Consider the following 13,424-nt stretch of genomic DNA (forward strand, 5'->3'; position numbering starts at 1 on the left):
TCAGTAAGAACTTCCCTGTCGATGCCCACAGACGGAGTAGAGGAAAAAGCTATGGGTTGGATCAGCAGTGTCCTTTTCGGAGCCAGAGGCGGGAGAGAGAGATATCTTGGGAATATTCATGTCAGTTAATGAGCCAGACAATCCTAAAGCCCTTAGGGGGTTTTAAAGTGGACTGATGTGCATTTCATTACTCAGCCCAACTGGGGCCCCTGCTAATGTGGGAAGGATCCGGCTGAAGTGGTCCAGGCCCCTTGCTCACCATGTCCAGCCCCAACTTGGAATCTGCTGGTGCCCTGGGAGCTGTGGGTGTAGGGAGGGCATCAAAAGCCTCCACATCAGGGTGACCCTGTACAGAGTGGTTTCCCAAGGGAACAGTAGTTTGATTCTGGGGTCTCCTTGGAGGCTGGGGCAGGGGCTCTCTCCCTCTTTCCATCCTGAGCTCCTTGATGATTTTGGAGGGAGCACAAGATGTGAGTTGAGGGTCACACCTCCCCAACCCCCTACAGAAGGAAAGACCGTGGAGGGGCCGGCCAGAGCACTTGTTGTCTGGAAAGACAGTGCTGGTCTGTTTTCTCCGGAGTCTGGTTTCACATTGTCCTGTATTCCCTCCCTGGCTCTGATCCCACTGGCCTCTTTTCGGTGACATTCTCCCCCAGGAACCATCCGTGGCTCTCCCCTCCCCCAGCCCCAGCCAGTTCTTCAGACACACTCTGGGAGAGAACACAGACCTTACCCTCCCATCTGCTGGGATCCCCACCTAATTCACAGCCCATCTTTCCCTCATTCATTCAGCAAATGTGTACTGAGCACCAACTGTGTGCCAGACACTGGCTTGGGATTCTGAAAGGACCAGTCTCTGTGCTCTGGAGGCCAGCCCGGTGGGGAAGAGAGGTACCCCAGGTGTGATGGTTCCTTGGTTGTGGAAGCTCCTTACAGCCTCAGAAGCCCATCCTCTGAGCCAGGTCCTTGAGGGTTGAAGAGGAGTTTGCCAGGCAGGGAAGGGGCAGGAAAGGCACTCTGAGCAGAGGGTACAGCATGTGCAAACACGTGGAGATGAGGAAGAGCATGGCACCACTGGGGCTGCCATGGCAGGAGGGCGGAAGACAAGACTAGGAAGGTACAGGGAGGCCGCTGCAGGGCCCACAAGGGAACCAGGGCTTCATTCTGAGGATGTGAGGCAGCATGAGGGATTTCAAGCAGAGAATGAAGGGACCAGATTTGGTTTTTGGATAGATGGTTATCCGGATGAGGTGATGGGGGGCTGGGGTGGGCGTGGGGTGGGGGGCACAGGGAGGGTGTCTAGGGGGTTTGGCTCTGTGATGTGTCATTTAAAATAGCGTCTCCCTCGGGACTTCCCTGGCGGTTCAGTGGTTAAGACTCTGTGCTTCCACTGCAGGGGGCACGGGTTCAGTCCCTGGTCAGGTAACTAAGATCCTGCATGCCAGGCAGTGTGGCCAAAAAATAAACAAACAAATAAAATAGCTTCTCCCTTCCCTATGCCAGGGTCCAGTCTTGAGAGGAAAGGAAATCCCCACCCACTCCTGGCTCATCAAACACTCCTTATCCTCCCTCTTCCTCCAAGACCCTGTCCTGGTCCATCTCAGCCAATCTCCTCAAGGATTCTGGGACAGCTTCAAAGGCACCGGGCACCCTACCCTCTTAAACTGAGACCTGGTTAGGGGCTGACTCCAGGATCCTCTGCAAGGATACTGAGTCCTGGATTGAGGGTGCTGGAGAGCGCTGGGGCTCAGCTAGGCGGACCTCAGTCTGGTCCCAGAGGCCTGACCCTTCCCCCACAAGGGCCTGATATACCACTGTCTTGGGATTTTGTCTGTGGCTTCTCATCTCCACTTTGAACTTTGGTACAAACCAGGCTCAAAGTACGGAGTGTTTGCACCCCCTCTCTTCTCCCAACCTCCCTCTCCTGCCATGCTCAGGGAATGCAAACACATTTCAGTATTTGCCTAAAACAAACATAATTAGGAAGATAAATCAGCTGGAGGAATCCCTAAAGTTTATAATACATTTCCAGTACCACCGGGAACAGATATTGGTCCCCTCTGCAGGTCTGGGTTGCCAGACGTTTTATTTCCTCTACAGAGGGGTCTGTGCCTCTGGGCTGAGGAGCCCAAAGGGTGAGAGGAGGGAATAGGGCTGCTCCTAGATCCTCAAAGGCCCCTGCAGGCTGGAAGGAGGGGACCTTCCCCTCACCCCAGATGCAGGAGTCAGACCCAGCTTCCTCCTCTGCAGCTGTTTCCCCCACAAATTGGACACCCCTTTGGGAAACAATGTAGCCTCGTTAATCATTTAATGAAATAAACAACTAATCACATTGTGTTGCCGCCAGTGTTTCTTAACCTCAGCAATCAGCCTGCCCTGGAGGGAGGAGGCGCAAGGAAGGAACGGGGTGGGGGCGGGGACTTGGTCTAACACCTGACATGCTGCAGCTGACAGAGGGTCATCCCCTTATGACTCCAGCCTTTCCAGGAGGGACAGTCATGAAAAGCGCTTAATATTTGGAGGCAGAGGTCCGAGGGCCTGGGTCCTAGCTCTGCTGCTTCCTCCCTGGGGAGCCTTTAGTGAGGCCCTGCAGGCATCTGAACCTCAGTTTTCATACTTGGAAAAGGGAGCTGATTGCCACATCTGCCTCACTGTGTTGCTGAGGAGGATTCAGAGAGGAGAAAGGATGTAGAGAAGTTGTTTGACCCTTTAAAGGGGGCTGAACTGATACCGACCTTTATTCTTTACAACTTGCACATCCAGGCTTGAGTGCCTCTGAACTGGGCCTGATGGAATAAGGAAAGGCTTCTTGGAGAGGGCCTCTTGTGCTGGGATTCAGACTGGAGGAAGGCCAGAAGACAGGAAGGGGCAGGTCAGGTGTCTCGTCCCCATACCTATCCTGAGGGCTAGAGAGAGAGGTCTAGTGACTCCTCCAAAGGACATCCTTTGGTCCCCCATTTTTCTGAACTCCCCCCATTACCTTTTCTGAAGTCTGGGTGAGGGCACCAGGTTGCCATAGCGACCCCACTCCAGATACACGCAGACTGGTCCTGCAGGCTGTGGGAGGTGGGGGGAAGGGGTCATGTCCCGCAGGTTCCCGGTGGACACCAGGACCCTGGCAGGCAGTCCTGGTACAGCTGTCCCCTACACTACTCTCTCTTCCCCAGGAAAGGGGTTCAGCTCTTCTGAGTATCCCCCCCCTCCCTCTCTGCCAACAAAGGAGTTTCTTCTATACAGTGCAGCCCCTCTCCCCCCTTTCCCCCTTTCAGCTGGGTTCCCAGGTCTCTCTCCATTTCTAGCCAATCCCCTACTCCCTCTCCTCAAGGCTGGGGGTGAGGGTCAGAGAGAGGGGAGGCACCAGGTCCAGGCATGTGGGGTGATTCCCAAGCAGCTACCCGCCGCCTGCAGCCAAAGAGACAAGAGGGACACGTACATAAGTGCCCCTCCCCCCAAGAAAATGCCTCTGCTGTTGACTCCTAAATAACAGATGTCTGTCTGCATATTAATGAGATTGGACGAATAATTGGTGAGTTTTTCATTCAGTGTCAGAATGAACCCAGAGGCCTTATGTTCATGCACACAGACACCCACTCACTGACTCTCCCCTTCCCCCAGAGCACAATGAGACAGAGGCAGTGGCTGGCAAGCTTGAACCACAAAGGGGAGGGGCAGACAGGGAAGTGGGAGGGGGCGTCAGCAGGAGGGAGACTGCCACCGTCTGGGTCTGTCAGGTTTCTCCCTCTTGCCTGCTATCTCCCCAGTCCCCCACTCCCACCAGGGGCAAAAGCTTGCATTTGTGCGATTTCACCACCATGCAGAAGGGGCCCAGAGGAAGGTGGGAGCCTGAAGGTAGGGAGGGGGGAGGCAGGTGCTGCCCAGAGGGGAGCAACAAAGCAGTGGCCTCCTTCAGCAAGGGTGTTGCCTCCCATGAGCCTGGAATCAGGGGGCCCTTACCCTGCTTAGCCCCTGCGCCAGGGTGTGAGGTGGGTTTTGAATCAGATAGCTGCCATCTGCCAGCTGAGTGCTCTTGTGCAAATTACCCAACCTCTCTGAGCCTCTCATTTTCCCATCTCCAAGAACACCACCTTGCAAGACTGAAAGGAAGAAATGAGATAAAATGTGTCATGTGTCTGTCTTAGTGCCTGGTTTACAATAGGCCCCCACACATATTTGTTTTCTCCCCACCTATCCCTAAAACACACCAAGACAGTTTCAAAATTGCTGCCTCTCCTGCCAGACACACGCTCGTTAGGGCAGGGGCAAATTAGAAGTTTAGTAATTATCCCGGCTGCCTAGAAACCTGGGGGTAAAGATACAGAGAGGAGCAGGAACAGAGAAAGAGATTAGATAGACAGAGGAGAGAGAAGTGATGGAACCCAAGGCCTGGAACAGAAGGATAGACCACAGAGACACAGAGCCGCAAGCTGGGAGTGGAGAAGGTACTGCAAACAGTGGAGTGAGCCCTGGAGTGAGAGTCTAGAATCTACACTGTGGATTCCAGAAGCCCCGGCTCTGCCATGCTCACTGTTTGACCTTAGCAAGTCTCATCCTCTCTTAGCATCTTAGTCTCCTCATCTGTAAAATGAGGGGTTGATTTGCTCTCTGGGTCCCTTCTCACTGTGTGAGAACAGGAGTCCCAGTGGCAGCGGGTTGGTGGGGGGAGCAGGGGAGAGGAGGCGGGATCGCCCCCGCCCCCCCCAGCAACTTACTATGGCCCATCGGTCACTCTTGCTGTGTCCTCCCTCCCTTGGTAAATAGATCCGCTGCGCCAGCAAACAACTGTCCATTGTGTCCTAATGAGGGACGAGCAGGGAAAACCAATCACTTATGATGCAAATGAGCGGCGGCTGCGGCCTCCTTGCTTTCACTGAGTGCCTCTCTTCAGCGCTGCCCCAGTTGGGCCTTTCTCCTTAGCCCCAGTTCCCATCTGGTCCTGGAGGAGGAGGGGGCAGGCCCAGACTGCCCTTCCCATTGTCGTTCATTGCCACTCCCGGCAAGGGGGCTCTACCCTCACGGCTTCCGCGAGGCCCAGCTTCTCTCCCCACCCCCAAAGAGCTCCCAGGGCAGCTCGGTTTTTGTTTTTAATTAAGGTGAAATTCACGTAACATAAAATTAACCATTTTAAGGTGTACAGTCCGTGGTATTTAGTGTGTTCACACTGTTGTGCAACCACCACCGCTCTGGGCGTGGGTGTCAGGCCCTCCTGCCCATCTCCACACCCTACAAGCTCAAGCTCCGGTGGCACAGGGAAGCTGCGGAGGCCTCAGCAAAGGGTCGAGGAGTAATGGAGGTTGGTGTTGGGCTAAGGCTGAGAAAAGCCCAGAGCTGGCCTGGGGTGAAGAGGACAAGGCCTGCTCTTTAGAATGGAGCCCAGGGAGAAAGCTCGGGCTTTGGTGGGAAGGGAAAGATCATCAGTGCTTTCCCCAGCACAGCCCTGGGGCCACATCTTTAGGAAATGGCCTCTTGAATTGCTGTAGAGATTTTTTTTCCTTAATTTTTCTGACATTTGGTTGGAAACCAGAGGAGGTTCCAGCACAAATCTTGGCTTCCATGGCTTTCAGAGTCTCTGGGCACTTGGGGATGGCCCCACCAGCAGGCGTCTCACCTTGGCAGCTGTGGAGCGCCGTGAGACGGCCCCCAAAGCCCTTTGCCTCCAGGAGAGACCTCTCCTCACCAAGCTCCAGGCTTCACCAAGGGAAGATTTTCTACCCACTTGGCACTAGCTTATTGCAGAAGTCCTATAGCCTAACAGCTGGGAAGACCGACATAAGTTGTAATTTGAGTTTCTCTTGCCATTTGGTTTTAGATTGTTTTCAAAAGATGGTAAACATCTGATTACCTGTGTGTCTGTGTTACCTTTGGATTCACCTCTTTTTCCCTCCTCCCTAATCTGGGACATGTAGTAATGCTTTAAACAAACAAACAAACAAACAAAGAAACCCCACAAAAACTCTTTTGGAATTAACCAGTGCCAACTGCTGCAGCATTGCAGAGAAAAAACTTTACAGGGTCACAAACTTTCTTTTATCTTCCCTGGCCCCTACCCGCACTCAACTGGATTCCACACTCCCTCTCTCAGACAAGGCACAGCCCAGACACCATAATGAGAGCATTTTCATCTGTGTTCTAATGAATAGGGAGTCCTGGGCTAGCGAGCTCCAGGTCTGCCATCAATTCACTGGGTGACCTTTGACCAGGCCCTGGACCTCAGTTTTGTTTTTGCTTTTGTTTTTTTTGCTGTGTGGCTCGGCTCGTGGGATCTTAGTTCCCCAAACAGGAACTGGACCCAGGCCCTTGGCAGTGGAAAGCATGCCAAGTCCCAACCACTGGACTGCCAGGGAATTCCCATGGACCTCAGTTTTATTACCTATAAAGTGGGGATAACAATCTCAACCCTAGTGATCTCCTAGGGAACAAGCAAGGAGAGAGAAATAATGGTTGTGCCAGGGCTTTGAACTTGCAAAGAGATTATCATGAGCATCCTAATTATTTCTCCAGTGATGATGGCATAGCAGTTTATCTAGCTTGAGTATCTAGCCTGGAGGAGGCCCTGCTGGAGGACACATGGAGAGAGGAAACACCTTCTCTGTCTGCGTGGGTGTTGGTTTGATTCATCACAAAGCAGTAGGCTTCATGATAGGCAAAAGAGAATCAAGGAGGAAATCTGTAGGTGTGGGCTTAGAAGAGGAAGAGTGATTCTTGGACGTTTAGATCTCTCGTACTGCTTTTGGAGTAAATTTGGGTACTAGAAAAACGGGTGGGAGGGATTGAAGGGAATTAGCACCCTCAGTGGCAGAACGTGGCTTGTTTTCCAGGACTAAAGTGCTTGAGGGTGGGGCTAGCAGCTGGATAAGGCCTTTACTCAATGAGTCCATTCACTCATTCTTTAACTGTTGCGTTCAGCAAATATCCATTGAGTACCCATCAGGGTGTCTGCCAGGAACAGAGCTGGGTTATAACAAAGATAAAATGATACTAATCCTACCCATAGGGACCTTCTAGTCAAATAGAGACAATAGAGTATGTGCAAAATAACTTACTGAGGGAAGAAAGTATCATAAATAAAGCAAAGCTTCTGGGATGCTCAGAGCGGGGAGATTCTGGCCTGGAAGTGGGGAGGGCTCTGTGGAGGAGGTGGGGTGGGCAGTATTTGGGCCTGCAGAGTTGGCAGAGCAGGACTCGCTGAGGACAAGACAGAGTGTGAGCAAAATCTGTGGGTCCCCATATTTGGTGGCCAGGGTGCCTGAAAGGAAACAGCAGGTGAGGCACTGGTGAGGATGGATTTCGGCTTAGAAGGGACAGCCTGGGGACACTGGGTGGGTCAGAGAAATAGATCCTTAGAAGATTCTCCCAAATCTTCTTCTGGATCCTCCCCCTAATTCTGCTAGTTGGGGGCTCTTAACTGGGACTTCTGGAATCTCCTGGCTTTTCACCTGGCCAAATCCTACCCAAGAGCCAGCTTGAGATGCTTTGCCCCTTATACTAAGCCAGTGGTTCTCAAACTTGAGCTCGTTTCTCGGAATCACAGATTGTTGGCCCCATGCCCGGTTTCTGATTCAGGAGGTCTGAAGTGAGCCCCTGGAATTCGCTATCTAACAAGTTCCTAGACTATGTCGTTAGCCCCCACTTCCATTCCCCATCAGGGGACCATGCTTTGAGAATCACTGCATTAAGCTGTACGTCAAAGCTGCCTTAGCATTCTGGGTGCCGACACTAAGTCTCAAAGCTCTTGTTTGTCGGCCCCCATAATGTGGAGGCGTGAGGTGCCTCCACAGCAGGCAGAGCCCACCACACAGCCCACAAGGGGCTTCCGAACCAGAAGACACAATTCTGCAAGGGTTATCGGTGGCCTCCTTGCTCCACCCATTGAATAGTAAGCTCCTCCTCCCTCCCTTCCACAACCCTAGCATACAGAGAGTCCACTACGAAACCGGGCACGTAGTGGCCCCCTCAGTCATTAACCTTGTTGTTATCACCTCCTAGGACTGGTTCCCAGCACAGTTTAGCCTCACACAAATCTTTGTTTGCATCAAAGTCTTGCCACCTCCTTTTGTGGTGTGATCTTGGGCAAGTTGCCTGACCTCTCAAAGTGCCATTTCCCTCATTGGTAAGGTGGGAATAGTGCCTGGCACTTAGGAGTGTGGCACGTGACAGTCGCTCATGATTATTGTTGTTGCTCCTGAGAGCTGGCAAGATCGATGGTCCACAGACCCCATTTCTCTTCCTTTTTAATTGAGTCATCTCCCACCTGCCTCCTGTTTTGCCCTCCTTGGGCCTTTCCTGTCATCACTCTGTGTCTCCCTGCCTTTCTCCCTCCAGGCCAGCTTTCCATTCTCCCCTCACAGGGCCCGCTGGTGGCCGACTCTCGCTGGGTAAGGATTGTCTGTACCTTGATCTCCATCAGTCAATAAAGGTAAATTACAAAATCATTTGTTTTACTTGTTCTCATTACCTGGAGGGCTGTCTGAAATTGCCTTTCTTTGGAAAGCCACATTTGCATATCTCTATGCTGGAGTCAAAAGCTGCAGCTGTGGTTTCACTGCAATTTAAATATTAATAAAACCTCCTAAACCTCTAGCTGTTGTTTTAAGCAGTCTGGCTCTTCTCCTAGGTTGCTAATATAATTTAATCTTTGTCCTTTGCTTTGTATTTGTTTAAAGAGCCATTCTGGAGTCAACTGGAGCTAGTTGCTGCAACGTTGTAGATAAGAACCACTCACCAGCTTGGGAACCTTAGTTTTCCTTAACAGGCCCAAGATCTTCCTAGAGACAAAAGAATAGACAGTAGGTAACATTTTATACCAATTAGCAGCCCCTTACACTAAGCCAGTGGTTCTCAAACCTGAGCTTGCTTCAGAATCAGACTGCTGGGCTCTTCCCCTAGTTGTGATTCAGTAGGTCTGGAGTGAGGCCCTGGAATCTGCATATCTAACAGGTTTTGCCTGCCCCCACCCCCTCCACCCCATTCCCCATCAGGGGACCATGGTTTGAGAATCACTGTCCTAACCTGCCTGTTAAACTGCCTTATCATTCTGGGTCCCTGAAACTAGGTCTCCAGAGCTCTTGTTTGCTGGCCCCCATAATGTGCAGGGAGTCTCTCCTGTTTTCCATTTCTTCTAGCCCCTCAAACCATTACTTAGATTTTCCCGATCGTTGAGACTCATTTCAGGATCTGCTTCCTCCTGCACCTCCCTAATCCCTGCTCTCCACAGTTCTCAATTTTCTCTCCAGTTCTCCTTAATTTTCTATTTGCCCAGATCCATTTCTTTAATTTTCTCCTTGGTATGGGCAGATTTAAAGCCTGTTGGAGGGAGCTAGGCATCCCTGAAGTACAGTACAGGGGCCTCTGGCTCAGCCATCTTACAGCCGTTGATAAGCAAGCTCCCACAGTCCCTGGCCAGTGAGCTCCATTCTCTCTCAGGTTCTGCGGGTAGATCTGCAGTTCCCCCTCACCCGGCCCTGCTCTCCTCACTGCCTGCCTCTGGGGCTGCCCTTATCTGCTCCTCGCAGCCTTCACAGGATACACTCTGGGCAGCCTGGCTCCTTCCACTCCAACCCCCCAACACTGATTCTTCTTCCCCCGCATGTTTTGGAGCCGATAGATACTTTGTGGATGATCCTGGTTGCACTTTTTGGAAGGGAGATAATCTAGGAGCTCTTCTTTAGGCCCCCCTCCCTGCACCTGCATGATAACCCCTCCTCTTCTCCTTCTTTCCAGCTTCTTTGCAGAAGTTCATTTCGTGAAATGAGATAAAGGCAGTACAGGAACTAGTTCCCAAAATGCAGCTGTGCCCAGAAAGGGCTGAAGACTGTGGGATGGAAAAGTGGGAGGATATCTTAAAGCCAGAGGTCAAAAAAGCAGGTAGCTTTACTCCATCTTCAGATAGGACTCTTAAGCTCTGCCAATCATCCTGAGGCCAGGGCCAGAAGCTGACTTCCGGGAGAGGTTATGCAGAGCTGGAAAAACAGACTGGGTGGACATTTGTTGGGAGACCTTGAGAGACAATTACAGAAAACTTCTAAATGTGTCTTAGTTGTCTCTGCTTTCACCCAGGATTCCTGGGAAGGCAGGATGTACTACATAGATGTTGTTTTTTCTATTAACCCATCAGTGATGGGGGCAGCAGGATGAGGCCTAGCTTACCCCCAGGGTCCAGTAAGCCATGGCTTGTCACTGGAAATGAGACATTTTTGACCGAAGACTGGGAAGCACTTGCTTCTTGCCTGCCTTTACGGACTCCCTGCCAGGTGGACAGGAAACTGGCGTGGGCCCGAGAGAGGTCACACAGTGGGCAAGGCTGAACTGGCAGGTCCTGACAGCTGAAAGATAAGAAACCCTAAGCTGGGAAGCTGGATGGGAGTGGACAAAACAAGTAGCCGTGATCCAAGCCTGTAAATCCCCTTGCCTAGGGCTGCTTTCCCAGGGAGAGCTGCCACTTGGAGGCAGGAACTTTCTACCGCCTCCCACCACAGGCCATAAAGCCAGAGTGCTAGTTCCCCTCCCAGTCCGCTCCTCTCCCCAAATTCCCTTGAGGCTTGAACCAGTGCCTTCTGACCTGGGGTCAGTGACGGATGCAGGTGGAAAGCTGAATGATGGGATGGAAAGGGCATGGGTTTGGATCTTTGCATTGTCATTTATTAGCTGTGCAAACTCTGAGCAAAATCCTGTATTTCCAGTTCCTATTCTTCAAATGAGGTGACAAATACCCACTTCACAGAGCTGTGATGAAGACTAAACGATATGAAAATGTAATAACGGCAGTTAGTCCCATTTTCTCTACTTCTCCCCTCACCTACCCACCACCCTCCTTACAAGTAAGGCAGTATTGAATTGTGCAAGGATTTCATCCTCTTTGCCTCAAAGAGAATTCCAATCTCTGAACAGAGTAAAGACCAACAAAAGATGATACAGACTGTTATCAGTGGATTAAGCATGTTAAACGGGAGTGGTTGTCAGAATTCCAAAGACGTCCTCCCTAGATTTCTGGCCCCAGCGTTATTCAATCAAACAGTAAGCTAGGTAATGCTGTGAAGGGACTCTGCAACTGTAATCATGGTTCTGGACCTTAGGGTAGGGAGATCACCCTGGATTACCTGGTGGGCACAATCTCACCACTTGAGCCCTTAAAAACAGAAATTTATTTGGCAGGAGTTACAGAGATGAGGCAGAAAGGGAAGTCAGAGAAATTCCAAAAGTGGGACGGATTTGATCAGCCATTGCTGGCTTTGAAGATGGAGGTACGGGGTCATGAGTCCAGAATGTGGGTGGCCTCTAGAAGCTAAGGATGACCTCTGGCCGACAGCCAGCAAGGAAACAGAGAGCTTAGTCCTAGGAGTGCAAGGAACAATTCGGACAACATGAAATGAGCTTGGAAACAGATTCATCCCCAGAGCCTCCAAGAAGGAACACAGGCCTGCCCTGCTGGCACCTTGATTTTGGTCTTATGAGACCCGAAACATAATAAATGGATGTAGTTTTAAGCCACTAGATTTGTGACAATTTGTTATGGCAGCAATAGAAAACAAATATAAAAAGGGTTTTTTTTTTGCGGTACGTGGGCCTCTCACTGTTGTGGCCTCTCCCGTTGTGGAGCATAGGCTCCAGACGCGCAGGCTCAGCCGCCATGGCTCATGGGCCCAGCTGCTCCGCGGCATGTGGGATCTTCCCGGACCGGGGCATGAACCCATGTCCCCTGCATCGGCAGGCGGACTCTCAACCACTGCGCCACCAGGGAAGCCCTATAATAAGGTTTTGAAGTCCCCTTGATAACCCTAGGAGGTAGGTACTATTATTATCCCTGTTTTACAGATGAGGAGATGAAAGTACAGTGAGAAAAGGCTCTGAGAAAGTCTGCAGGTGTGAGCCTTCAGAACAGTCATACTTGGTGGAAGTGTTTGCTACCAAGTTTATTTCCAGGTGAAAAGCACATTTACAAAACATATTTTGTACAATCAAGTCTTTACTGCCTGCACACACTGGGGGGCTAAGGAAGACCTAGTCCTTCCAACAGCTATAAACAGTCCTGGATAATGAGTTTATGAAAAACACTTTCTCTTCCTTCAGCAAACAAAATTATTTATGAATCTGTACAGTTCAGCAATAGGGAGCAAAGGGAAAAAAATTACCTCAAGGAAAGCAAACAGCTCCTTTCCTGGTGGGATCCATCATCTTACAGACATGAAATATTCATATCAGAGATCTTATATTTCAAGAGGAATGGGTTACATATCAGAGCTACAACAATAAACATTTTATTTGTCACTAATGGGGAATTAGAAGATTCTCTTTGGACACCAGAATTCTTGAAAAGATTCTGCTGTTTCAGAGCACATCAGTGCTAAGAAATTCTTTAGAAGCCCAGCAACTATAGCCCAGACTTTTGGAGATCAGGGTCAGCAAGACTCCCCTCTCCTCTAATTAACCCTCAAATTTCATATTATATCCATTACCGCCTCTGGGTTTCCTCCCCAGTGCTCCACTCCAACACTTGAGAGCTGTCCAAGGACTGCTCTGATTTTAAGTCACAGCACAGATCCCCAGGTACTCACCTTCCATTGAAGGATCTGACTCCTGGACTTTAAGAACACAAGGGTTTTGAGAAACAAATTTAGGGAAACCAGCTATTCTCCTGAGACCAACCACTCTGCCTCCAGCTCGAAGCCGACAGCCCCAGGACGAGGAATAAGGCTGATAAATAATGAACCAGCATCTTGCTCAATTGGTGGGGTTTAAATGGTTTTAAATTCTTTTCAGGTGAAAAGTTGCCACAATTTTGTGCTCATGGCAGATTTCAAAGGGAGACTTGAAGCAGAAAATCTTTAAGGGACCCTTGCAGAGCCAGAAGTTCTTTTCAGGCTGATGTACATAAAATATTTAGGAATCGGGGCTGTGGAAGGACTGAAGAGGCCTTTCCCTGGGCCTGGAAAAAGGTCATTTCTTAAGCTCATTCTTGAGGTCCTGCAGAGACGGGCCCTATCCCCTATATACATGGCAGGCTGGAATCACCAGCAGCTCTGGGGACCTGGGGTATCAGGTAGGTGTCCAGCTCCTGGCACTGGTAGAGGGCTACGCTGTCCAATACCCACTCTCGGGTCACCACAGGTGCTTCACACATCTGCCCGATGACTGGAGACGGAGAACACAAGCAGAGATTAGTGTCAATTCACATTTCCCCAGACCAGACTCTAGTCAATCTACTCGGGGCAACTGGTTGGATGAGTTCTTAGAGTGACTTAGGCAGGAGCAATATCACTGATCTTCAGCAGTGCTTCAGGACATAGAACCTTACTCAAAAGCTTGAGGACTGACTGCTGGTGAAAGCCTACAGCCTCTGGCAACTTTATTAACATGAGCTCCAATCTGTTAAAGGAAAAGTCACCAGAGAGAGCAAAACAGCATTGCAATTTAATGACGTGGAAACATGT

The 13,424-nt window shown here is 50.5% G+C and overlaps 1 protein-coding gene across 4 annotated transcripts in view; it reads right to left on the bottom strand.

Moving 5' to 3' along the window:
• Positions 1-11,885: 11,885 nt before the first annotated feature.
• Positions 11,886-13,424, bottom strand: part of BRCA1 (BRCA1 DNA repair associated) — a 63,412-nt gene continuing 61,873 nt past the window's right edge. For all 4 annotated transcript variants that reach the window (XM_029212509.1, XM_029212508.1, XM_029212510.1 and 1 more), the window contains one exon: positions 11,886-13,125. In XM_029212509.1, coding sequence (XP_029068342.1) covers positions 12,980-13,125 — 146 coding nt within the window. In that variant the 3' untranslated portion in view covers positions 11,886-12,979. The remainder of the gene's footprint in view (positions 13,126-13,424) is intronic.

Source organism: Monodon monoceros, unplaced genomic scaffold (genome assembly GCF_005190385.1).
Source record: "Monodon monoceros isolate NGI ecotype Baffin Bay Population unplaced genomic scaffold, NGI_Narwhal_1 Super_Scaffold_9, whole genome shotgun sequence".
Taxonomy (NCBI): domain Eukaryota; kingdom Metazoa; phylum Chordata; class Mammalia; order Artiodactyla; family Monodontidae; genus Monodon; species Monodon monoceros.